Source organism: Bos indicus x Bos taurus, chromosome 20 (assembly GCF_003369695.1).
Source record: "Bos indicus x Bos taurus breed Angus x Brahman F1 hybrid chromosome 20, Bos_hybrid_MaternalHap_v2.0, whole genome shotgun sequence".
Classification (NCBI taxonomy): domain Eukaryota; kingdom Metazoa; phylum Chordata; class Mammalia; order Artiodactyla; family Bovidae; genus Bos; species Bos indicus x Bos taurus.
Genome location: NC_040095.1, coordinates 37,431,065 through 37,458,756, shown reverse-complemented (window position 1 = coordinate 37,458,756; position 27,692 = coordinate 37,431,065). Strand labels below are relative to the sequence as shown.

General features: G+C 40.6%; 1 protein-coding gene across 1 annotated transcript in view; it reads left to right on the top strand.

Annotated features, from left to right (window-relative positions):
• Positions 1 to 18,654: 18,654 nt before the first annotated feature.
• The window catches only part of SLC1A3 (solute carrier family 1 member 3), an 80,569-nt gene continuing 71,531 nt past the window's right edge, over positions 18,655 to 27,692 (top strand). The window contains exons 1-2 of the mRNA XM_027520030.1: positions 18,655 to 18,786; positions 20,388 to 20,659. Coding sequence (XP_027375831.1) covers positions 20,479 to 20,659 — 181 coding nt within the window. The 5' untranslated portion in view covers positions 18,655 to 18,786; positions 20,388 to 20,478. The remainder of the gene's footprint in view (positions 18,787 to 20,387; positions 20,660 to 27,692) is intronic.

Sequence of the window (27,692 nt, the reverse complement as noted above, 5' to 3'; positions counted from 1 at the left end):
AAAGGTGGCAAGAATACAAAGAACTATACAAAAGAGATCTTCAGATAACCACAATGATGTGATCACTCACCTAGAGCCAGACATCCTGGAGTGGGAAGTCAAGTAGGCCTTAAGAAGCATCACTATGAACAAAGGTAGTGGAGGTGATAGAATTCCAGCTGAACTATTTCAAATCTTAAAAGATGATGCACTTAACATGCCAGTAAATTTGGAAAGCTCAGAAGTGGCCACAGGACTGGAAAAGGTCAGTTTTCATTCCAATCCCAAAGAAAAGCAATGCCAAAGAATGTTCAAACTCTGTACAGAGTACATCATGTGAAATGCTAGGCTAGATGAAGCATAAGCTGAAATTATGATTGATGGGAGAAATATCAATAATCTCAGATATGCAGATGACACTACCCTTATGGCAGAAAGTGAAGAACTAAAGAGCCTCTTGACAAAAGTGAAAGAGGAGAGTGAAAAAATTGGCTTAAAATTCAACATTCAAAAAAAGAAGATCATGTCATCTGATCCTATCACTTCATGGCAGTCAGATGGGGAAACAATTAAAATAGTGAGAGACTTTATTTTGGGGGCCTCCAAAATCACTGCAGCCATGAAATTAAAAGACACTTGCTTCTTGGAAGAAAAGCAATGACCAACCTAGACAGCATATTAAAAAGCAGAGACATTACTTTGCCAACAAAGATCCATCTAGTCAAAGCTTTGGTTTTTCCAGTAGTCATGTATGGATATGAGAGTTGGACTGTGAAGAAAGTTGAGTGCTGAAGAATTGATGCTTTTGAACTGTGGTGTTGGAGAAGACTCTTGAGAGTCCCTTGGACTGCAAGGAGATCCAACCAGTCCATCCTAAAGGAGATCAGTCCTGAATGTTCATTGGAAGGACTGATGTAGATGCTGAAGCTCCACCTGAGGTGAAGAACTGCCTCCTTGGAAAAGACCCTGATGTTGCGAAAGATTGACGGCAGGAGGAGAAGGGGACGACAGAGGATGGGATGGTTGGATGGCATCACTGACCTGATGGACATGAGTTTGAGCAAGCTCCGGGAGTTGGTGATGGACAGGGAAGCCTGGTGTGCTGCAGTCTGTGGGGTTGCAAGTAATTGGACACAACTGAGCAACTCAACTGACTGAGATGAGAAACAAAGCAAAAACCCTGTTAAAACATTGGAAGAAAATCTTGGAGAGTACAGTATTTTTTACCTTTAGAAAGGGTAAAGTCTTTGAAAGAAATATCTAAAACCAGAGGCCATGAAAAAAAAAGTAACAATAGCAAACTTACTGCTTAAAATTTCAAACCTCAGATGAGAAAAGACACCATAAATAATGATAATGTTGTTGACCAAAGCCTCAAGATGTCCCATAGAATATCATTACTCTACCTTTAGGAGTAGTATTGTGCCAAGAAGTGGGAAGTATATCATAAGAGTTCAGGACACAAATTCAGAGACAGCAGAAGTTCTCCACCTTCCTGCACCATTGTTCTTTGGCAATCTTATGAAGTCCCTTCTCAGGATTAAATAAAAAATGCATAATGCAAAAGATTACAAAGGGAACCAATTATTTTGATATTCAGTTATATGTATATATACTTCTCTACTAACACAATAAAAAAAGATACAGTGTCCAATCTAATAATTACTGCAATTTTGAAGTACCGTTGAGCTATCTGAAACAACTGTAAGGTGATATAATGCTATCTATGTCAGTGACAAAGTCCAGGTACTGCTAATATTAATATGGCTTGTTGCCTACATTCTTAAGTGAAAGAATTACTGAATTTCAATTAAAAGTTAATGAAAGTAGGACTTCCCTGGTGTTCCAGTGGTTAAGAATTCACATTCCAATACAGGGGGCCCAGGTTCAATCTTGGCCAGGGAACTAAGATCCCACAATGCCACGGGGCAACAAAGACCCAGTGTAGTACCCCCAAAAAAGTTAATGAAAAGATTGAAAGGAAAACTGTAATATTTTTCACATCCAAGTTCATGGACACCTAGGTTTTGTCAATAGAAGACCCTTTGGACAGCTCCTCCAACCCCAGGTTCAGAATTCCATGGGAAGATCTTGACACAACCTCAAAATATAAAGAAATGCAAAGTCTAATCAAGTGTTATGGATCCCCTGTGGTTGCTTAAATAGTCCAACCTCATCCCACTTTTTACCCTTCAAAGTCATGACGGAGACTTAAACAGCATCTCACAGCATGGCAGTCAAGAGTTGAGAAACCAAGCTCTGCTGTCTGCTGCTTCCCATATCACACCTAGCCAAAATCTCTGGTCAACGTGCCACACTGATTAGCCAGGAATGTATAGCTGGAAACATAATTCCAAAATATCCCTTTGGGAAAGCAACTCTCAAATCCTTTGGATGACATATTTATTTTCTAAGCAAGCAAGTATATATAATCCTGGGGAGATTTAGAATTAAATACAGAGGCCATGTAAATAAGACCAGGTGGTTCAGTGGTAAAGAATCTGCCTGGAATGCAGGAGACTCTGATTCAATCTCTGGGTCAGGAAGATCCCCTGGAGAAGGGCGTGGCAACCTACTCCAGTATTTTCGCATGGGAAATCCATGAACAGAGGAGTCTGGCAAGCTACAGTCCATGGGGTCGCAAAAGAGCTGGACATGACTTCTTGACCAAACAACAAATTCTACGCTTGCATTAAATTTCAAAAGAATCTGTGACTAACTGGTATTTTAAGTACTTGTTTACAATAATTTGGCATATTAGACCATACTTCTGCTTTTTCCTCCCTTACCATGAGGGCTCTCTTCCCATTCCTCCCTATCTTTTCCATCTTTGGGTATTGGAGAGCCCCCAGCCCATTCCTTGATTATCAATTCTTGATTACCTATCTCTAGCTACACTCACACCCTGTGGAAACAAAATCCAAGTTGTTAGTATCAAACTGTGCCCTAGCTTTAAACACTATCTAGAATTTGATAACAGCAGATCTAATCTCCAACCAGACCTCGCCCCTGAATTCCTTCTCTTATATCTAACAGCCTATTCGATATCCCTACTTGATTACCTTTTGATTTCCTGTCCTGCCCACACCGCACACGTCTGTTCCCACTCTTCCCCAAATTGATAAATTACAACCACAGTCTTCCAGTTTCTCAGGCCAAAAACCTTGGTGTCATCCTTTTTGAGCCAACACATGCTTATGAAAAATTTGGCTAACAGTATGAAGCAGAATAATAGAGATTCCATTAGATATAACTTCAGCCTTTGTAATAGTGTTCGGTGTACTAACATGTATAATGTTAAGCAAAATAAACTGAACTATTTAATTTTTAGTTATTCCATTTGTTATGAATCTTTCTGCTCTGTCTCCATGCACACCCATGCACTCCCTTGGCAAGCTCATGCAGAGCTGGAGCTCTTAAATCTGTGTGTGTGACAAATATGGAATGCCGGCTTTCCATCTCTCTTGAATGCCATTGCCACCCGGCATCTACATTTGGCGATCTGAGAGAATCCAAAACAGCTCTTCCATTCCCTACACCTAACCGAAACCTTCAGCTTTCCACCCATTTCAGTTAAACTATCTACGCATTTACTCAAGCCTAAAACTTTAGTTCCATCCTTTACTACTCTCTTACCTTCATACCCTTCATTCAAACATCATTAAAGACTGACAGTTCTTTCAAAAGACATCCACTGCTCATCATCTCTCTGGTTAGTCACCTTAATCCAAGCTACCATCATCTTTCCTTGAGGCTTTTCTAGTAGTCTCTCACCGTATTAACCATTCTCCATCCAGCAGCCAGAGTTTGATTTTTTTTGTCTGTACCAGGATCTTAGTTCCCTATCCAAGGATGGAACACAGGTCTCCTACAGTGGAAGTACAGAGTCCTAACCACGGGACCACTAAGAAAGTCCTAGAGTTGGTTTTTAAAAAGACTATTTCACCCCTCTGTGCTAAGCTAAGCCCTACAGTGGCTTCCTATCTCTCTCAGTGAGATCCACAGCCCCCTCCTGAAGCCATGCACATTTCTTTGTTGAGGCTCTATCTCGCACTAGAATGCAAACTCCGGGAGCATCCAGACCTCCTTTCCTTTCTTCAGCATCTATCCACAGCACCTAAACAGTGCCACACATGGAGCAGGGACTCAACAGAAATTTGATGCATAAAGAGTAAATAAACTTGAAGTTTGGGGTTAGCAGATGCAAACTAATACATAAAGAAAGGATAAACAGCAAGGTCCCACAGTATAGCACAGGGAATTCATTCAATATCCTGTGGTAAGTCATAATGCAAAAAAAAAATTTTAAGAATATGTACATATATTTAACTAAATCACCTTGCTGTACAGAAAAAATGGCACAACATGTAAATCAACTATGCTTCTATTTTTTAAAAAGTAAATAAAATGTTGGATGTGGATGAAGCAAAATTTGGGGGTGCAAAGGAGTATATAAGGGCAACACTTACATTTTCCTTTATAATTTTTACTCTTTTGTAAAGAAAAAGCATTTTGAAGACTTAATCCTCAAAAATTTTAGAGGGGAAAAATTTATGTAAACATGTTAGCAAGTTTAAGCTTTCCATAGGATTGAAGGGGCACCAGAATAAGACAGAGAAATCTACAGTGGTGGAGATCTACCAGAAATCTACTGGTGGAGCTGAGGAAGCTGAACAAGTCACATCAACCTTTTAGGAAAAATGTTAGAGAGGAGTCTTCCTCTGGTTCACAATGACTTCCTAATGAGAATCAAAACCCCAGCTTCCACCATAGCCAGTTTCTACCCTTTTGAAGATTATCTGTGCCCTCGTCCACTCTCTTGTCTTGTTTGTTCTTTTCCTTTTTCTCACCCTAATCACATCTATTTTTTTTTTTAGTTAATTCCACACATGTATTTAAATCCGATGGTGAAAGTGAAATTCCTCAGTTGTGTCCAACTCTCTGCAACCCCATGGACTATAGCCCACTAGGCTGCTCTGTCCATGGGCTTTTCCAGGCAAGAGTACTGGAGTGGGTAATCTGATGGTATGAAGGTATAATTGGTTATAAAAAAGAGAACTTATTGTGAGGTGAAGAGCACAGCAAGCATGATGAATGATACAGTTCTTGAGAGTAAGAGGAGGTTTCCTCAGCAAAATAAAATTTCTTAACACCAAGTTACAATCTGTTGGAAAAGACCGTGATGTTGGGAAAGATTGAGGGCAAGAAGAGAAGGGGACAACAGAGAATAAGATGGTTGGATGGCATCACTGAAGCAACAGACATGAGTTTGAGCAAACCCTGGGAGATAGGGAAGGACAGGGAAGCCGGGTGTGCTGCAGCCCACTGGGTCGCAAACAGCTGAACACCACTGAGCGACTGAACAACAATCTTATCCAGAAGATCCAAGAAAACAGTTCTAAAAAGCAAGCAAAGAAGAAATAAATTCTTTGTGATAAGAAGTTGAGAAAGCCAGATATTCCAAGTGGGTTAAAAGAATGCCAGAGGCATAGCTTCAGGATTGACATATAAACATTGGCCATATTCTAGGAGTAGGATTTGCTTGGTCCTGGTGATGGTACTATTATTTGTAGTGAAAGACTGGCGCAAAAGGTGGTTTGTTGTTGTTCTTCAGTCACTCAGTCATGTTGACTCTTTGAGACCCCATGAACTGCAGCACGTCAGGCTTCCCTGTCCTTTGTCTCCCAGAGTTTGCTCAAACTCATGTCCATTGAGTTGGTGATGCCATACAATCATCTCATCCTCTGTCGTCCCCTTCTCCTCCTGCCCTCAATCTTTCCCAGCATCAGGGTCTTTTCTAATGAGTCAGCTCTTCACATAAGGCGGCCAAAGTATTGGAGCTTCAGCATCAGTCCTTCCAATAAATACTCAGGATTGATTTCCTTTAGGATTGACAGGTTTGAGCTTCTTGCTGTCCAAGGGACTCTGAATCAGAGTCTTCTCCAGCAACACAGTTCAAAAGCATCAATTCTTTGCCTCTCAGCCTTCTTTATGGTCCAACGCTCACATCCATACTTGACTACTAGAAAAATCACAACTTTGACTATATGAACCTTTGTCAACAAAGTAATGTCTCTGCTTTTTAATACACTATGTAGGTTTGTCATAACTTTTCTTCCAAGCAGTAAGTGTCTTTTAATTTCATGACTGCAGTCACCGTCCACTGTGATTTTGGAGCCCAAGAAAATAAAGTCTGTCACTCTTTCCATTTTAACCCGAGATAAATTAACCCTTCAGCAACACTCCTTTCCCTAAATTCACCACCACACATTTTAACCTAGAGACAAACCCTGGGCTGAAATTAGATTGGGACTACATTTTAATCACTTAACTGTTCCATAACAAAAGACCTCACCTGGTGGCTCCAATTTCCTGCAAGAATTTGAAAGTTGGACAGGCAGTTCTGAGTCACATTGGATTTGGTGAAAAAAAAGATTTAAGCAGTGGAAGGGGAAACTCCATCTTCCCTGTCAAGGAAGTGGGCAGTGAGTTCTGCCTTAAAGATTACATTTGAAAACTTAACAGACATCTAAGAGGGATTCCAACAGATTATCTAATAAAATTATTCACTGTCTTCTACATGCTGGTAAAAGCTACTTTTTCTAGTCTTCTCTGTCTGCCCCTTTAATGTTAGCAATTAGTATCCTCCTGTGGATCTATGCTATGTTATGCTAAGTCACTTCAGTCGTGACCAACTCTGTGCAACCCCATAGATGGCAGCCCACCAGGCTCCCCCGTCCCTGGGATTCTCCAGGCAAGAACACTGGAGTGGGTTGCCATTTCCTTCTCCAATGCATGAAAGTGAAAAGTGAAAGTGAAGTCACTTAGTCGTGTCCGATTCTTAGCGACCCCATGGACTGTAGCCCACCAGGCTCCTCCGTCTATGGGATTTTCCAGGCAAGAGTACTAGAGTGGGGTGCCATTGCCTTCTGTGGATCTATTGGCCCCCCAACAGTCCTTCCTGTAATGGAGTCGAAGGGAACCAGAATTTTGACCTGAGTATGGGTTGGGGTGGAGCTGAGGCAGGGGCATAGTTGAGAAGGCATTTTGTTTCTGCTGATAAAGATCCTGGACTATGAAAAAATGTAGGCCACCAGGAGATCACTTCCCTGGCATCTTTGTCACATTTGGATACACTGTTCCTTTTGATTCTTGAAGATGGGTGGTTCTCTGAAGGTCTTAGGGTCTGATCTTGTGGTAGTTGGTGCTATTGTCTGTTTGGCCTGGTTATAGAAAAAGACTTGAGAGTTTTACAAATTGCATTAATACAAAGCTATCTTTGATTCTGAAAAGACTTTTTTCCAACCCAAGAAATCCTTGTCAAAAAAGCAAAGGTGGGCAAGAGATAAATGAGAAGTTTGGGATTAACAGATATACACTACCATATATAAAATTAATAAAATACAAGGATTTATTTGTTCTGTACAGCACCAGGGCTTCCCTGCTAGCTCAGATGGTAAAGAATCTGCCTGCAACACAGGAGACCTGGATTTGATCCCTGCATCAGGAAGATCCCCTAGAGAAGAAAATGGAAACCCACTCCAGTATTCTTGCCTGGATAATTCCATGGACAGAGGAGCCTGGCAGGCTACAGTCCATGGGGTCACAAAGAGGCAGACACGACTGAGTGACTAACACATTTATGTTTACATCGCACAGGGAGCTATAGTCAACATTGTCACAGTCTGTGTGAGAGCTGGAAAAGAATTTTGAGACATGAGGCAGAATGAGAGGAGAATAAAGTTTACTAGAGTGAGAGAGGAGAAGGCAATGGCACCCCACTCCAGTACTGTTGCCCGGAAAATCCCATGAATGGAGGAGCCTGGTAGGCTGCAGTCCGTGGGGTCGCTAAGAGTCAGACAGGACTGAGTGACTTCACTTTCACTTTCCACTTTCATGCATTGGAGAAGGAAATGGCAACCCACTCCAGTGTTCTTGCCTGGAGAATCCCATGGACGGAGAAGCCTGGTAGGCTGCAGTCCATGGGGTCGCATAGAGTCAGACACAACTGAAGCGACTTGGCAACAGCAGGCAGCAGAGTGAGAGATGCTGTTAGAATAGCAGGGTGGCTCAAGGGTGAGCTGAACGCTTTCCCAGGCTTGCAGCCAATTTTTATAGCCTCGAAACAGAGAAAATTCCTACTGGAATGGTGGCATTAGGTGATTGGCTAGGATGCTATAGGGTGGATAGTAGGGTAGGTATTTTACATAATATGGGGTCACGGAACTGGCTGGTTTAGATCTGGAAGCTCATAGCAACAATTGCTATGGGGCTTGGTTAGTTCCAGAGATTTTTATCCTGTGGTACAGTGTTCCACACCTGTGACCTTGGTATAGGGCTCCACAGATATCTTATAGTAACCTGTAACAATAACAACAAAAATTTAATGAATATACATGTATATAGACATGTACATATATATATAACCAAATCACTTTGCTATACACCTGAAACTAACACAATATTGTAAATCAATTATACTTCAATTAAAAAAAAAAAAGAATAAAGCAAAGTATCCAAGGTCTTTCTACCTTCTTACTCTCTACTTGTCTAAACGCAGTATGCTTGAGACCTCCCTCGTGGTCCAGTGGCTAAGAATTTGCTCTAGTAATGCAGGGGATCCAGGTTCTATCCCTGGCCAGAGAACTAAATCCTGCATGCCACAACTAAGACCCGGCACAGTCAAAAATATATTGAAAATAAAACACGGTATACTCAACCTCCTTTGTCTTGTCTTTCACTTGTGCCATATTTTAATAGCTTCTCTGGAGTCCATGCAGCGTCTTTGCTCTTTGGTTTTGCCACCTGAAAGATTCTCCCGAGCTATTCCCGTGTGTGTGTGTGTGTATGTGTGTGTGTTAGGCCCTCAGTCCTGTTCCACTGTTTGCGACCCCTTTGATCATAGCCCACCAGGCTCCTCTGTCCATGGAATTTTCCAGGCAAGAATACTGGAGTGGGTTGCCATTCCCTTCTCCAGGAGATCTTCCTTACTGTATTAAAAAAACTTCATCTGTAGAGTTCCTTCTGAAATATTGCCTCTTCCATGCAACCCGCCATTTCCCCCCGAAACTGGAATTAATCTCTCTCCTGTGTGTCTAGGGAGTTTAATTTTTCAGTCTCGTCAGGCCTTATATAGTCATCTATCTCACTGCATATGTTCTCCGTACAATATTGTACGATCCCTGAGGACTGCAACCATTTTGTCCTTCTCTGTGTATTCGGACTTCCTTTCAGTGTCTTCAGACCTGTGGGAATTTGTAGAATTCAGAAGGCAGTATTTTCATCAAGAGTGTTCTTTCTCAAAGCAAAATTGTGTGGCACTCAAAGGCCTGAACTTTGAAAGCAAGTGGCTGCGGTAGAATCTGAGTCCAACCACTTAACCAGCTTGTGATCTTGGCTGGGTGCTCATTCTCTCAGAACCTCAATTCCTTCATTGGGAAAGTGGGAATAATAAAATTTAGTAACAATAGGGTTGTTGTGACAAGTAAATGAGGCAAATGTAAAGCACTTGGCACAAGGCCTGGCACACAGAAAAGATTTAATAAATGGTAGCTGTTTTATTATTATTACTATTACCATAGCATTAAACCTCTGTGCACAGACCAAAATAGTCTCAACACATGCTAATCTATTTAAATAAATTGAGAGGGAATGGACTGGAGAGCTTGCTAGTGCTGCCAAGTCTAAGAACACCTCTATAAAGAGTAATCACTTTATAACAGTGCTGTCCAATAGAAAGACAATGCAAGTCACGTATGTAATTTTAAGTTTTCTATTAGCTACATGAAAATAAGCTACAAGGAACAGGTGAAATTCTTAAACATATTTTTAATATATTTTCTTTAACTTGATGACAGTGAAAGAGGAGAGTGAAAAAGTTGACTTAAAACTCAACAACCAAAAAACAAAGACCACAGCATCCAGTTCCATCACTTCATGGAAAATAAATAAGGGGAAAAAATGGAAGCAGAGGCAGATTTTATTTTTCTGGGCTCCAAAATCACTGCAGATAATACAGCCATGAAATTAAAAGACACTTGCTCCTTGGAAGAAAAGCTATGATAAACCTAGACAGCATAGTAAAAAGCAGAGATGTCACTTTGCCAACAAAGGTCTGTATAGTCAAGGTTATGGTTTTTCCAGTAGTCATGTACAGATATGAGAGTTGGACCACAAAGAAGGCTGAGTGCCAAAGAATTGATGTTTTCGAATTGTGGTACTGGAGGAAACTCTTGAGAGTCCCTTGGACTGCAAGGAGATCAAACCAGTCAATCCTAAAGGAAATCAACCCTGAATTTTCATTGGAAGGACTGATGCTGAAGCTGAAGCTCCAATACTTGGGCCACCTGATGTAAAGAGTTGACTCCCTGGAAAAGACACTAATTCTGGGAAAGAATGAGGGTAGGAGGAGAAGGGGATGGCAGAGAATGAGACGGTTCAATGGTATCACCAACTCATTGGATATGGGTTTGAGCAAACTGGAAAATAGTGAAGAACAGGGAAGCCTGGTGTGCTGCAGTCCATGGGGTCACAAAGAGTCAGACACGACTTAGTGACTAAACAACAACTTAACCCAATATCTAAAATATTATAATTACAAACATGTAATTAATATTAATAACTATTAATGGTATATTTAACATTTTTTGGATTAAAATTTCAAAATTAATATATACTTCACACTTACCCAGTGGTTCAGATGGTAAAGAGTCTGCCCACAATGTGGGAGACCCAGCTTTGATCCCAGGGTCGGGAAGATCCCCTGGAGAAAGAAATGGCAGCACACTCCAATATTCTTGCCTGGAAAATCCCATGGATGGAGGAGCCTGGCAGGCTACAGTCCATGGGGCTGCGAAGAGTCAGACACGATTAGTGACTAACCCTTTTCACTTTCACACTTACAGCTCATCTCAATTTGTACTAGCCACTTTAAAGCACTCCATAGCAACTTGTGGCTGGTGGCAACCACATTGGACAATATAGCTTTCTAACATGGGATCTGAAAATATCTCCCTTATAAGTGAGTCAAACCATATTAGGCTTTCACTGTATGTTTCTCTGAAAATGATTGGTGGGAGTGTGAACACCAGGTTCAGGTGTTGACTTTGATGTTCACTTCGTTGACTTTGGGCAAACCATTAATTTGGCATTTCCTGCATCTATCCTGGTGCTTAGCAAGGCCACATGGCCATAAAAATTATGACCCATTGCTCAGTCCAGTCTGTCTCATCACCACCCACCATCCCCTCCCATCCCCTGACCACAGGCCTGGGCCTGAGATCTGCAAAACATACTCCCAGACATCTTACCTATGGCTGAATTTACTACAACAAGCCATGCCTCTGTAAGATTTACTAATTGAGGCATCACTAAAATTGTGGGGTCCTTAGAGTTTAAGGCTTTTGTCTTTTGCTATGAAGTTATTCTATCCTATTAGAGTGCTTTTCTTAGAAATTGAGTACTTTGAGTTACCCTGGAGATCCCCTGGAGAAGGACATGGCAACCCACTTGAGTAATCTTGCCTGGGAGAATCCCATGGACAAAGGAGCCTGGCAGGCTATGGTCCATAGGTTTGCAAAGAGCTGGACACCATTGCAGTGACTTAGCACACAATCTAGCTAAAGCTGAGTTGGAGATTTGGTGTGTTAGGTTTCCTTGACAGTGTGGGCTGACTTGGGTTTTAATGTGTGATGTGGGCTCATATATGAATTAACTTCATCAGGTTAAAAAAAGTCTGAAACCTAGTTTTTGTCTTACCTTTAGTTTAGTCCCAGGATTTGCCCAAGCTTCCACAACCTGACCCCAGCCTCAGTGTATGTTTCTCCAAGACTAAATTATCTCCCCAAGTTTTATCTGTTGATATTAAGAGATTTTTTTTTAAAGATTTATTTCTTTAGGCTGTCCTGGGTCTTAGTTGTGGCATGCAGGATCTTCTCAGTTGCAGCATGCAAGATATTTATTTGCAACACGCCAACTCTTAGTTATAGCATGTGGGACCTAATTCCCCCACCAGGGATTGAACCTGGGCCCCCTGCACTGGGAGTAGGAAGCCTTAGCCACTGGACCACCAGGGAAGTCCCAGTATCAAGAGATTTTTGAAGAACCTACTGGAACTCACGCAACAGTGATAGAAATACCATTTTACAACTGAGGTCTATCGACAGGAGTGAACAGGTCATCCTGTGAGAATGTCATTGCATTTTGGCAGGTGTGGTCCTATGTGGGAAAAGAGCAGGATGAGGGGGGAGGCTTGGTTTTGCCACTTCTGTGACCCAAGGTGAACTGCCTCACAAGGCCACAGCAATCCCCCTGCCCAGCCCAGGAAAATGGGGTTGGTAGCATTCTAAAGTTTTCTTCTTTGGCCTTTCAATTTAGAATCAGCCTATAGATGTGACATTAGCAGAAGATTGACTTCAACTACTGAGCACAGCACAATGTACATTTTAAAGCATGAAATAACTTTATTCTGACCTTACCCCAAATTACTCTCACAGCATCCGATGACCAAAAATTATTTCAGCCGCTGAGATTGATTTGTGTGCAAGACCCAGACAGTTTCCACCATTCACCCTGTTTTCTCAACTCAAAGCTGCATTTTCTCTTGCTTAAAAAATTTGCATATTTTCTCAGTGCCTGTTTCTGACTCACAATAAACAATGCCCAGAGCTCCTGCCAAAAAAATGTCCAAATGCGAAATAGTTGCTATAATAGTCGTTTTTGTGATGGCAACTTTGAGCTGTGTGCTTTTAAATTATAATTACTTTTTTTCCTTACTAAAAATGTGTATCTGTCTTGATTGCTGTAATTATGATTCTATACTTACAAACACTTATAAAAGATTCATGTCATTGCTGTGCTTCATAAAACCCATGCCCTTCAATAAGCTTCCTTTGGTGACTGTTTATATGTTTGTGTTTAATTTGTGGCAGAGAAATCTAATGAGAAGCCATTAATCACTGCGTGCATATAAAAATTTGTGTCCTTAACTAAATAGACCGAAGTGAATGGGGCAAGCCTATTACTGGCATGACAAATTTAGAATCATAGAACATTGAAAGGGAAAGAGACTTGAGCAAAGTAACGTAGTCTAACCTCATTTTGGGCTTCCCTGGTGACTCAGTCTGTAAAGAATCTGCCTGCAATGCTGGAGATGAGGGTTCGATCCCTGGGTTGGGAAGATCCCCTAGAGAAGGGAATTCAACCTCCTCCAGTACTCTTGCCTGGGAAATCCCATGGGCAGAGAAGCCTGGCAGGCTACAGTCCATGGGGTCGTAAGAGTTGGACATGACTTAGTGAGTAAACTACCACCAATCTCATTTTACAGATGACATGCAAATTTGGAAGGGGAGGAATTTGTGGTTTAGTGATTAAAAATATGATGGGAGCAGGAATGGGGCGTCTAAATTCTAAACCTGGACCTGGCACTAAGGAGTCCTGGCACACACTGACTTGACTTCCTCATTCATTCTTCTTCTCAAAGATGCTGCCTAGAATCCGTGGATTGATGAGGGCCTCCCCTGAGGGAGAGAGGAGGGGGACACTGAAATAGGTTCTAACATCCATCTCCTATCCATTCCATTAGAGTAGCTCCACTTGGATTTATTTTTTACTTTTTTGCCCATGTCACCCGACCCCTGTGGTGGAGGGTAGAGTTCTAACCACTGGACTGCCAGGGAATTCCTTCTCCTCCTTTTAAAGTTTGATGTTTTCTGAGATCCTTCCTTCAAGTTTTAGCACTGGAGATGGATTGATATAATTTTTCCTATTTGTGGCTGTGATGTGTCCATTTATTCATGTAATAATTCCTACTTAACCAGGCAACCTTCTGTATTAATAACTGGGTATGCAGTAGCTGTAAAGACAGACTGCTCTCGAAGAGCCCGCAGTCTAGAAAGAGAGAATTACAGAACAGTGTGGCAATTACTCTGGAAATTTAAACCCCAGGAATCTTGGGAGCACATAGAACGGGCAGTCAACCCTATCAAGATTTGAGGAGGAAGAGAAGGAAGAAGGGAAGTTTAGGGTTGACTTTCCATAAGAAATAACAGATGGTGGGCATTCCTTTTAATGTTCTTTACTTTCTTTTCTCTTTGTCTTAATAAAAGCTACTGAGGACTTCTTTTGGAAAAAGATGAGAAACCAAACTTCCGAGAACTGTTAAGAGCTCTTGTCACTCACTGACTGTAATCCTGGGCAAATTGCTTAATCCCTATGAAACTCCATGTCAACATCTGGATATACAGGGCCAATAATGATAGAATGTTCCACAAAGTACTATCACAAAGATCGAATTAGATAATGTGTGTAAAAGTGTTTACAAAACTATAAAGCTCTGTAAAAATGTGGACTATCATTATTGCTAACACTCTGTGGAAAGCTTTAATTCCCACTGACCTACCCGATCTTTCCCAATTACACCAAGATTCTGGTCCTGTGGAGGTCTGGCTCACTTTGAACAACTGGGAAGGGAGCCATTTCACAATATGAGTCATAATTAATAGCAATAAGGCTTGTGAAATCTTCGTTAAAAAGTAGACCCTCTTTAGTTTTAGGATGAAGAGAATGTGTTACATTTCTGTAAACCATCATTGTGTCCAACTCTTAGCTAACTTGGGATAAAATGGTTGGTATAATTTCTTACCACCTGCAGATTTATTGAGGGGGAGTCCTGTTGTTCTTTTTCTCTATTATAGTGGGATTCCCTAGGCGTCTGCCCTTGCTCAGACTGCTTCTTAAACCTCTTCAGGGGTCAAAACATTAGAATGTTCTAGAGAAACCCACTGGTAACTAAAAAGAGTAAAGTGGGTGGGCCCAGAGATCTGGAAAGAAATTACCTCTAGGGGAGGTGGTCTCAGTTTAATTCCAGCCTGTCTGTTGAACCTCCATACCTTGAGTGTAATCTTTTTTTATCTTTAAATGTGAGTGTGAATCATTCTGGTTTGTAAAGGCTCCTCCGTCCCCTTGGCTTCCTGACTCAAGTCTTGTTCCCTTAAAAGGTTTGCATCAATCTAAACCTAAAATCACTCCAATGATTAAATCCTGTGGCTCCCTCTTGCTTAGGAGTAGAGTTCAAGGTTTTTTAATTTAGCGTTCTGGCTCCTCTGTAAGTTACCCTGAAGAAGGGCAAGGCAACCCACTCCAGTATTCTTGCCTGGAGAATCCCATGGACAGAGGAGACTGTCGGGCTACGGTCCATAGGATCGCAAAGAGTCGGACACCACTGAACTGACTTAACACAGCACACACGGAGTAAGGATAATGTTGAGCTAGGCATAGCTTCTCCAAGAGTCTCTGAGTCTCAGAGGAAAACCTGGTAAATAGGCTGCAGGACAGGGTTCCCATAACTTTCTGTGGGCCGCTCCCACTGCCCACTGAATAATTACAGATGTGTTTGTGGCCTCCTAGAGAAAAGGGGCTGGTTTTTGCAGCACAGCACTTGTTCAAGGTTTGTTGAATGAGTGACTATGATAAAGGGTACTTTTAGCTGTTCAACTCTTTGTAGCCCTATGGACACTTTCCCGCCAGGCCCCTCTGTCCGTGGAATTCTCCCGGCAAGAATACTGGAGTGCATAATCTTTCCTTTCTCCAGGGGATCTTCCTGACCCAGGGATCAAACTCGGGTCTCCTGTATTGCAGGCAGATTCTTCACCTTCTGAGCCACCAGGGAAGCCTAGCTGCCCACTAAAATTGGGATTTTCAGGCTTCACATAGGTTCAAGATAAACCCAATCTGTTAAAAACCTAACCAGAATTTGCCACCAACTTTTTGTTGTTTTGCTTTTTACATTCGGGCTCAAAAGGAAAAAAAATTCAGACAAAATGAGAGACCAGCTACTATAAGTACTGTTTCTATGCCTGCTACCTCCAGTACTTTCACTGGAGTTAAATAAGTCCCCTTCATGGTCCTAATATTCTACAATTTCCAAATTGCAGAAGGAAAATTGACATTCCTTACGGTAATCCTAAAATGTAAACTATTTGAACAAGAATGGACAAAATCTCCCATGAAATTACAAATCAAAGTGAAAAATATTCAACAAAAGTTAAAAGGGTTTCTAATCACATTCTTCCTTAAATTCCAGAATTCCCTTATCTTGAATGCTGAAATTTGATGGTTCTGACCTATGTTACAAAACTTACTAATACGTCAAACTTCAAACTAATGGAAATTCAAGGATAGGTTGGATTTGGTTGTTTCTTGTTGTGACATTTCCCCTCACCTCCCACCACCCCAATGAATTCACCTACAACATATTTTATAATAGCATGTTCAAAGAAAATTCTTGAAAGTTTTCAAAAGAAATAGCATTTGCCACATCTTTTTTTTTTTAACTCTGGAATAGAAAAATTAATATGATTTCCTAGTCCTGTGTCTCCTACCCACAGTAGCCTTAAATAAAATACATATAGAGACTTGTTCATAATTTCTTGCTGTTTGGCTTATTTAGTATTTCTACGAAGGAAAAAATGTTTGAAGGCTCAAGGGTCTTATTTATAAAATAGAGGAAAAGGAAGAAATACGTTGAGTAAACCCAAGTTGTCCCGAGGGCATTATTGCTATAGCTTTCCAAAAGAGAAAGTGGTACTTAAAAGTAGTAATTCCTAATATTTCCCCCAGACTACACCCTTGTAATTCAGATGAACTCTGAACTGAGACTCTTTACATCTCATTTTCTCATTAGGTTTTTATTATAGCCAACAAAACTTTCAGTGGTGAATTACTTCTCTTCTCTGGGGTTCACCAGACTCCTATAATGTCTGTGCTAATTAAAATAATGAAATGGTTTTTAACTAAGATTTGGGGATTAGAAAAAAAGGGATAAAGAGAGGGTACTAGAGCCTTCTCATCTCTCTACTAACCAAAGTATGGTTTTCTAATCCCTTTTCTTGTCCCCCTACTCCAAAACAACCAGAAATAAAAATGGAAATGCCACTTGGCTTGAAATTCCATTTAAAATTATATAAAGATTTCTCTTTTAAGTTCTCTTGAAATACAAGACATTTCCTCAAGAAATGTGGACAAGTTAGTCTTAAATCCATGGCTCAGAGAGGACTTAGTGTAGTAAATAAATGCTTTAAAATGTAGTCAAGGCATTGAGAAATGGCGCCTAGGCCAGAAGTGCCAACACAAAAAGCGATTTTGTTTGTTGCCAAGTGTTATTATGTCAGTTATTCATAGGAGTTAAATTTAATATTTACTGTGTATCAGGTATAAAACCCATTCTTGCTCTCAAAGAACTTACAGTTTAGTTGAGAAGCCAGAAATTTTACAAGGATTTTTTAAAAGAAAAGAGTGGTAGGAGACTTGTAATTAAATGTTAAACTATGTAATACAGATGCTAAGTGATCTAGGAGATAAAAGAAAAAGAAAGACTGCTGAGGGTTGGGACTGCCAAGAGCATATATTTTCAATAAACCCTTAGAATGATGCAATTTTAAAAGTTGTTGTAATTGCTGCTAGTTTATACTTTTAGCATGTACATGATTCACCATTGCTTTCCAACCAGGAGATGTTCAAAAAAGTATAAACATGCAACAGTTGAGACTTGGCAGGAGACATATCTTCAGAATCTCCCTGGATTTGCTAATGAGAGAAAAAGACATACTTTCTTGCTGGAAAACAGACGTAAGAATTAAGCGGATTTTGTATGGGGAATATGAGATTTAATAAACAGGAATACAGAACTCTGGCTGTAATTTTTGGTATGAGTTTTGTTTCTACTAAACATTTTTTCTTCTTGCTAAACACATTCTAAGTTTTGGAGTTGAGTCAGGCTCAAAAAAATTTTTTTTTAATTTTTAAAAACCTATTTTCACAATCTATTTTCTTTAAGAAAGGTGGACTAGAAGTACGAGTTACAGTCTCAAGGAAATGAGAATTTTCTAATTCCTAAAAAGCGATGGGGTAGGTGGGGGTGTAGAGGACATTGAGCATCCTTTAAAATTGAGGTGTCTGTCTGCACAGCAAATTTACCTTTTGAAACTACGAAACTTCAAGTGTGCATTTATACTCTTGGTCTTAAAATGCTTTTTACTTTAGTAGTCTAGCAAAGATCTTGGTCTCTTTGTGTTTCTTACCTTTTTTAATCTTTGCCACCAGACAATTTGAGCTAAATTAGATGTGTTATAATAGAGTTTTAACTGCTAAAGCAGAGGCATGTCTCATCTTGTGTTTTGAGTAAGTTTAGTCAAGTTTAGAGCATTATAGCATTTCTTTTCTCCATACTTGATTGCCTTCTGGGTCTTCCCAAGAAATGTCAGTTATTTCCCCAATTCTAAAAAGAGGGACTCTTTCATAATAGTGTACAACCAGGCAAAAGAGCACACTCGTGTTTCCTTAAGGGGAGGAAACCAGTAACAATGTGAGATAATTAAATTTAGCTCCAGAAATCTCTTCTTTGAAACGTTCTAATCAAGACTTCAAGCTTTCTGAGTGTGTGTGCGCTTTATTCTTCAATTCTTCCTGGTCCCGGTTTTGCATTTCTAATGAAAGTGAACTGACAAAGCGGCAAAGTGGTCTAAGGAGCAAAACAAAGCCAACAAGCAGGCTTCTGGTGCGCCAAGATTAATCAATATTCCAGAAACCTCGGGTTTCTCCCCTCCTTCCCTGTGGTGTTTTCATTTTTCCCCACTCCCCCTTTCCCGGGCACAGACTCCGCCCCTTTTCTTAAGTTGCCCTGATAGTAATTTGCAGTTTCAGAGCACATGCACGCCTCGCTCGCTGCGTTCTGTTGCTCTGCCGTACCTGCTGAGAATTCACCTTGTCATTGCCTGGGGTATCTTCCACCCGTTACAAAATCCGGAAAAGGTAAGTCTGACGTCCTGTATTCTTGCTGGGCTTAATTTCTCATTCCATTTCTCTGCCCCTGTATTTTGTTTCCCAGGCAGAGGAGTAGCGAGAGTAAAAGCTAGCCATTTTGGTAGATAAAGTCCATGTTAGTGATTTAATGCAAGGAGCGTGTGGTGTCTATTTACACCGCGTCCTCTCTTAATTTGGAGTTGAGTCATTCAGGGTGGATTGGGGGCAGATTGTGGTTCCGGCGCTAGAAAAGAATCAAGGCTGAGCTGGTCTGTTTAAAAGTGACTGGTAAAGGGAATGAGAGATCAGTAGGGGGGAAAAAATCTGGTCTCTCTCGTCTCCTCTGCTTTACTTCTCCCTAAACGTTTAATCTGCTATGAAGTCTTGAACGACCTGTATGTCTTATTACCACTGACCCCAACCTGCAGTTTTATTTAAAAGTCAAAGCTGTTAGGGTTGTTTTCCCCACCCGCCCCGCACTTGAATTTGCCAAAAGCTTCCGAGGAGTCCCTCGCTTTCTAGTTACTTCCCCCACGGACGCACACGCTGGCTGTTCGCCAGATACACACGTCCACAGGCACCACTGCTTTTTACTTGGATTTATCGTGGGAAAGGTTATGGATTAGAAATCTTGTAAAACAGCAGGAGGAATTTCTTGATCTTTCAAAAGAGCTGATTTCTACCAAGGGGAGATTTACTTAGATATATTTGAATAACCTAGGAGCACTTTAAAGAAACTGGAAACCACACTAACTGTAATGTTTGGAATGAAAATTGGACTCATCTCTTCATCTGTTGTAGAAATCCTAAATTTTAAAATACAGAGAAGTGGGTGATAGTTTCCTTAGAAGACTTCAGCATGTTTGCCACAAAGATAAATGCTACTTTGTACTTCTACTTGTGACAGAAATGTAAATGAATTATGATTTCAGATCATTTATAAATGTGCCCAGCCCACTTTGCTCATTTCATGAAAAAAACTAAAAAGTTGCCATGTGAAAGAGTCATTCTTTCTCAGGGCCTGTGGGTACTTGTGTTCTGTTCATAAGCATATTTACTATTGGATGTTATCATGACATTTTTCTTAATGAAGAAAATAGTTACTTTATTATATATAACAGAAACCTCTGACTGAAATCTCAACATCTTAATTCATTTTATTGAGCTGGTTATGCCTTTCCCATGTATACAACATAAGCCATTAAGTATAGTTATTGAGCATTTCCTGTGCATTTAATTCAGTTGGACATTTATTGAGGGTGAACCCTGTGTAAGGCACCCAGCTAGGTTCCAGGGGATCAGGTTGGGGTAGGGGTTGTTCCGTCACACCCAGCTCTGATGAGCCCTTTTATAGCTTCACTGGAGAGGGAAGGACAAATTTTTAAAAACGTAACACAAGTTCCTGCTCATATATTCTGGATTTATGCACATGTCTCACACGTGGTTCAGTAAGATATCCACATTCGAGCCCTGCGGTCTGGCATTGCCGCTCTCCAGTCCTTGATTCCTAGTGAGATCATGCAGTTTGCCAACAGCTTCCCCTGGTGTGAGGCAGCCCTGATTGTTCACCCCTGGGGGCTGTAACTCTCGTCTCTTTCTCTCCTGTCTAGTTGTGTTCTTTAACACCAAAGAGAACTGGCTTTCTGGGGCTGATTCCGTGACGTTGAAGTTCAAAGCAGAGACACTCTAGAGAAGTAAAATATGACGAAAAGCAATGGAGAAGAGGCCAGGTTGGGAGGCAGGATGGAGAGATTCCAGCAAGGGGTCCGTAAACGCACACTGTTGGCCAAGAAGAAAGTGCAGAACATCACAAAGGAGGACGTTAAAAGTTACCTATTTCGGAATGCATTTGTGCTGCTCACGGTCACTGCAGTCATTGTGGGTAAGTCATTTGATAACAAAACCCCCTTCCAAAAAAAAAAAAAAAAAAACAACTGGATCTTGTTTCTTTGGGGCATCTGACTGCCTGGGAAAATTATCAGATGAACTGATTGTAGGTATTCAAAAGGACCGCCCAGGCTTTCCTCTGAATTGAAAGATTCTTCTTTTTCCCCTTTACATGACAGTCTGTTGGCACGTTTGGAACTTTGATAAACATGTAGGAATCTGAAGAAGCATCCTTAGGCATTATGCAAATCAATTGATTGTGTGGAGAAGGGAAATAAATCAAATGTTTTTCCATCTTATGTAAGAATAAAAGAGGATAATTTAATCATTAGGCCTGAGCGGTCAAATAACAATAAAAACAAGCAAGCACAGTAGATCTGGCCAAAATGTGATCCTTATACAATGTAACTTTCACTTAAAACTAATTTACACAATTAGCATACCCAAAATGAGACACAGGTCCCTGATAGTAATTATATTCTAACTGATGCTGTCTTGAAGCTGAGTAACAACTCTTAGACTTAGAGGCGGAATCTTTTTTGTTTGCACTCTCTGTCATCCAGTGACTGGGAAAGGTAAATTTCGGAAAATGTTAACACAGATCTCTCATTCATTCATTGCCTCTAAATGCCTGACATAAATGGCTATAACTCTTTTGAAACATTTTAGCCTCTTACTAATTTAGCATTGTTGATGGCAATCTGTACAAATAAAACATTATTGTTTGGTTTGATTTATTGTTATCTGAAATTACAGTTCATTACTTGTGGGTAGCATTATTCTTCCTTTAAAATGTAGTTGGGATTTTTGACTGAACCAATATAAAAGTCCTTAGGCTAGTAAACAGATAAGCCAATGCCATGCTGTTAAAAACAAATAAACAAAGCTTAAATCTGCCACCAGAAAAAGTTTTAATCTCTAACTTGAAGTTTGCTAAAATCTCCATCAAATATAAGAGGTAATGACAAAAGAACTCAGAAAATTCTGTAGCATGTAAATATAATTGTAACTTTATCCCCCAAAAAGGGATTCTTAGATCACAGACAAATATGAATATAGCAGAAGAGTAGTTTGTCACAAGACTTTAGATACATTCCATGTCAGTATCATTGGCTCCTTTTCGTAACTGTTGTTGATTAATGAGTGTTCAATTAATTCTAGAGACGTTCCAAGGGAAAGTGTCTTGACTGACTAGGAAAAATAATGGCTTTCTTTAGGTTGCCAGGTTTGAATACCTTCCTGGAAGAAGTTATTTCAGTGCTGTGTCACTGTCTTGGAAGTTGATGTAAAATACATTATTTTCAATGAATTACAATCACTGTCAAGCCAACTAATAGCTGCATAATACTAACAGTGAACATTTATACAGCACTATGCCAGCTACTTTCTAGGTGTTTTGCTTATATTAGCTCACTTAATCTTTAAACAAACCTATGAAGACTGTGGATAGGTATGATTACTCTGATCTTCATTTTATAGTTGAGGAGACTGAGCATGGAGAGATAAGCCACTTGGCCAACATCACACAACCAATAAATGTTAGAGCTGGAAGTGAAGCTCAGGCTGTCTAGAGCCAGAGGTGATTTCTCTTAACTAGTCTGCCATCTTGCCTCTCTGCTCTCCTGACTAGTTTATATCTTATGAGAGTTGCCAGGAAGAAAAATACTGCCATGTCTTGGTAGAAGCCAATTACCAAGCAATGCTCGATGCATTCACATAGCCTTGTAATTTTGCTAAATGATTTACTCAGTTAAATTCAGCAGAAAACGTATAATTCTCCTACAAATGATTAAGCTGCATCCCTATCATTAATTTAACAAATACCTGTTTATTTTGTAACCCTATCCATATAATAATAGAGCTTAGTGATACTGGTGTATGTTTGGAAAAGATATAGAAACCCTGATTCAAAATGGTGTTCTAAACACAAGAGTTCAATTGCTACGACAGAAGTGTTTCATTTCAAGAACAGAGAAATAAAAAATGGTAAAAACCTGAGCATGGAAAGCAGATTGATGGAGCAGGAAGTTCTTAAGTGACTAAAAAGAAATAACATCTCTAATAGAAGGAAGATAATCCCAGATTTAAAAGTCCATTTTCTCTTTGAGTTCTGGGATCATTTCCTAGCCCAATGAGTCGTTCCTACAATTTGTGAGATTTGTGATGAGTTGGCTGAGCTGGGGTAGATAGCTTGGCAGGTTGCCCTCGGTGTTGGCTTTACTAATGGAAACTGAGGAGGTAGAAGTAAGGAGAAGAAGCCACTAACAAAGAAACAAATAAAAAGAGCTCATTGACAGTCAGAGAGACCACTGAGTCTGCATAAAGGACTTGGAATCTCAATTTAGTAGCAAACAGGTTTAGGAAAGAAGGAAGACGCTTTGGTTATCTCTTGGTGCCTCTTCCATAGAGTGAAAACACGAATTTAGCTTGTCACTGGTACATGTCTACATCAACCTTAAAGAAATATTAGGGAAAGGACATGTCTGTGTATGTCTGCTCAAATTTATTTGCTGCAGCATAAGAAAAGACTGGGAAGTTGCTAGGAAGAAAGAAGAAAATAGTTTATTTCCCCAAAGATGAAATGAGACAAAAGAACTATAGCTATTACTTAGTTTTTGAATTCTTAGGTTTTGATTGCTTTTACTAAGAAAGAGTGGAAAAACCTACATATTGGGGTGAATTTTTTATTCCACTCTATTTTCTTTATCTTTTTGAAATAAAGTAAATGTTCATTTAGTGTGTGGAAATAGAAACTAGAAAAAGAGAGGAAGAGTAGAGACTTGTAATTCCATATGCTCAAAAAAGTAGAGAATTGTAAATATTAATATTTCCATAGCAATTCCTCTACAAACACAGGCATAGCCCTACATGAACAATTTGATGTCATTCCTATGCAATAATATTTCTACTGTCATTTCTAAGTGATATCAAAAGTCTGAAAATGCCTGGTTGCAAAGCCCATGTAACAGGAGCAGGTTAGCAACCTGAGAGAAGGCAGCGCCACGTGCTAGATGTCTTTAGGACAGTTCATCATGAAAGCATTAGATGAAGTGTCTTCCCAGGCTATTGCAGACAGCTGTCTGACAAAAGCCATACTGAGAAAAGTGGTTACTGTCCTTTCTCCAGGAGGCATTTTCTCATTTTCCACTGCGGTCAGTTGTGTTAGAGTGACCTCAGACATCTCCCTGAAACAAAGGAAAATCCTTTGTCATGGTCAAGTCACAGAACGTTACTCATTTCATGTGCAGGGAATGAAGAGAAAATAAAAGTGAAATCTCAGGCCAAAGAATTACGAAGAAACGGGTCTTAAGATCAGCTTCAAGGGGAGGGAATCTTTAAATAGAGTTGCAGAGAATTAGATGGTGGTTTTACCTGAGGAAGTTCACAAATACAGCACCCAGCACCTTTTTCTGCTGTTGGTCTTAAGACAGACAGACAGACACACACACACACACATACACACACACACAACATTAACGTTTAGACTATCTTTATGTGACTTTGAGAGAAATTGGTGACTTTTTAAGAAAGAAAACCTGCTGACTGAATGTGTATATTACATTTCCCACCATTCCCTGACACTCTTTGGCAATAAATTTCAATTGCACTAAAATTGAGTGCAATTCAATAATATATCTGAAAGGATGTGCAAGAAATGAGCCACCATGACTGCCTCTTGGGGTAGAATTTGGATAGGTGGGGAGTAGGATGGAAGGAATGTTACTTTATCCTAAATAAGTTTTTGTATAGTTTAAATGTTTTAAGGGCTGATTAGCTCAGTTGGCTATGGCGTGATGTTAATAAATGCTTTATACCACATTCACACATTACCCACTGTGATCTATTATTTGCTGAATACATAAGTTAATTTTTTTAAAGATTCAGTGTTATTCAGTGATTTAACAAATATTGGATATTGTATATCTGGCCCTGTGCTTTGAGATGAGGAGTCTCTGCCCTCCGGTCATTTAGTAGAAGAGATGGATGAAAAATGAGATGACAAAGTGATATACAGGGTTCAGATATCGTAATAGAGGAGTTTGTAGCATTCTTTAAAATGAGATCATATTTGTATATACAGTGCTGTATCATATATGAGGTCTTCCTGTGTTGGTACTTTAGAGATTCTACTGTGTTATTAACAACCACACTTGGAGCCCTAGATGTGCCACGTGGAATAATCTTTTTTTAAACTGTGGCTTTCGATGAAGGATAGATCTGGGTTCCTATGCCAGCTGTACTTAATCACTGTGTGAACCTAAATAAGGCGTTTAGCTATTCTGAAGTTTCAGTTTCCTCATCTATCATTATATGTATAATATATATTGTGAACACTTACATGGTGCCAAGCAGTGCTAGAGTAAGCCAGGGAGGAAGGTATTTTTATTCTCATTTTATAGATGAGGAAAGTGAAGGTCAGCCACAGTTGATGCACAGTTGATGCATTTTGACCACAGTTGATGCATTTTGACCATGTTTCAAACCCACCCTTCTGTCTCCAAGTTCATATTCTTACCCACCACAGTGTTCTGGGTGTTCATCTCTGCTCTCAGGAAATGTTCATTCTTGTTTTATTACAACAGTTAACTAAGGATGTGCACTGACACATCAGCACAAGGCGTGGAAAGGAGAGATTGAATCGACAGTTCAGAACAAGGGTCACTCCTGAATCCTGGTGGTTGATTACATGTGAGTTGACAGAGAAAGTGGACTGCAGGTGAATCGTCCGATTTCTGGTTTGGTGCCTGAGTGGTAATGGTGCCACCAGTCATGGTGGAATACAGGAAGAAGATGGGGAAAATAATAAGCTGAGTTTTGGACATTCTGAGTTTGAGATGCAGGCTGCCACTGCAGTGGAGGTATCGTGCAAGAGGCGCGCAGAGATTTGCATGGTAGCCTTACCATCTCCAGGCCCAGTGAAGACAGGCTCTGTCTCTGAAGGTAAATGAATAATGATCAGTGAATCAGGTTATTCTACTACATAAGCTACTCTGTAGGTGAGTCTATTCTGAGAGCAGTCTAACTCTAGGGCCCTTCTTTATGACTAGAAGCAGTAATCTCCCAGAAAGGCTGTAGTGGTATTCTGAGCCTCGGACATGTAACACAATATCCAGCTGAGTCAGTTTAGCTCGACAGGTTCATCGATGCGGTGAACTATCAGCTGCTGCACTGAAGTGACAGGTCTTGGGACCAAAGTAGCCAACTATTTGAGTTAGTGGCCCCCCTGCTGACACCTTCCACCTTACTAAGAGAAGGGCATCTCCTCTCGGGTTGAACAACAGGAATCCAAAGAATGGTGGATGGATTTCTGTTTCCTTCAACACTTCCTGGAAAAGAGAAGAGAGAGAGCTTCCGGAAGCTTCGGGGAGGGTGGCTCCTGAGGCAAGCCCTCCCCTGGTGTTACCAAAGCCCAGCTATTTGTGGTCACACAACGGAGGCTCCCCGGGCAGAGGGCTGGACTGGAAGGGTTAGGCTTTCAGAGCTGAGAACCACAATGCCCTGCTTTAGAGAAATGACACAGGGATTGAGTATTAGGGATTAGAGTCTGAGTTTTTTTTTCTTTTTTATCTGCTTTATCTTCTCCCCCAGGGAGCAGAACTATAGAAAAATTGTCAAGGACAGCAATAGCAAATAAGTGACTTGCATTAGCTGACTTGATCCTAGCCCTCCCTATACCCCACCTTCTCCGCAAGCGTTCCAGGGAGCTGCCTCCTGTTGTGGGGACAGAGTCCAGGACTGGAGAGGGGAGTGGATCAGGGCTATGGATTCTGGAGTCAGACAGTTAGGGCTATGTCCCACTTCTGGAACTGAGCCTCTCTTTCCTTGCGTGTAAAATGGAATAATTTTAACACCTCTCTGCCAAGATTTATATCCCAGTTCTGCCATTTACAACCGTGTAACCTTAAATCACTTCCTTAAATGCTTGGCAGACAGAGTGTCTGTAGGAACTGTCCACACTTTGCCTTTGCTTCCCATCTTTGCTATGGCAATAAGTGGAAATATGCACAGGTTTGATGATGCTATTTGCTCAGAGGACGGAGACCCAGGAATGAGGGAGGCCTGGGAGCTGGAAGCAGAGAAGTCAGTTACCTGGTTTAGGTCTGGAAGTGGCTTGTTTCCTTGGCTAGAGAAAAGAGCTAAGAGAGTTGTAGGAAGAGATCTAATAGCTGTTAAGGTCTCTGAGAGCAGAGATGAAAGCCTCAGAGTAAGTGACACCATCCTTATCTGTCCCTTATCTACCTGGCCTCTTGAGTCAAAGCAGAAAGCAATCTCCAGGCAACTGTTATCACAACACAGCTTGCTCAATGCAGGGAGTACCTGATAGCTGAGGCCCCTCTCAGGAAAATGGGAAGTTGCTGGAAAAGTGGTTTCAATAAACATAACATACTCAATAGCTCATTTTTGTTCCTAGCACTTGGGGACCCATCAGAGAGTCCATCGCCTCCCTGATTTCTCCTTTTCTCCAGCATTTTGGTGTCTTCCTTGTTGTTTAGTCACTAAGTCATGTCCGACTCTTTTGCAACCCCATGGATTGTAGCCCGTCCAGCTTCTCAGTCCATGGGATCTCCCAGGCAAAAATACTGGAGTGGGTTGCCATCTCCTTCTCCAAGGGATTTTCTTGACCCAAGGATCAAACCATGTCTTCTTCATTGGCTGGCATATTCTTTACCACTGAGCCACCAAGGAAGCCCATTTTTGGTGTCGACTATTCATTAACTGTCACCCCTGCATTGGAGTGGGGGCAGGAAAGATGAGGGGTTCTGGAAACTTGGAGAAAATGTTGCTGGTTTCTAACAGAGCTGGGAGAGGTTGTTTTGAAGTAGGAGTAAGGCTTAATGTTGTTCTAAGATTATCTCTAGGTTCTATTTTCTTTCTGTTAAATCAGATAATGAGAAAACTGAGCAGGCAATTTCAAATCTATTTATCTTAAAAGTAGGCCATCAAGTAAGTAGATATGTTCAGAACAATTACCTACAATAATAATAATACCTTCCATTTTTCTGTGTCACTTTATAGAGCACTTTCTG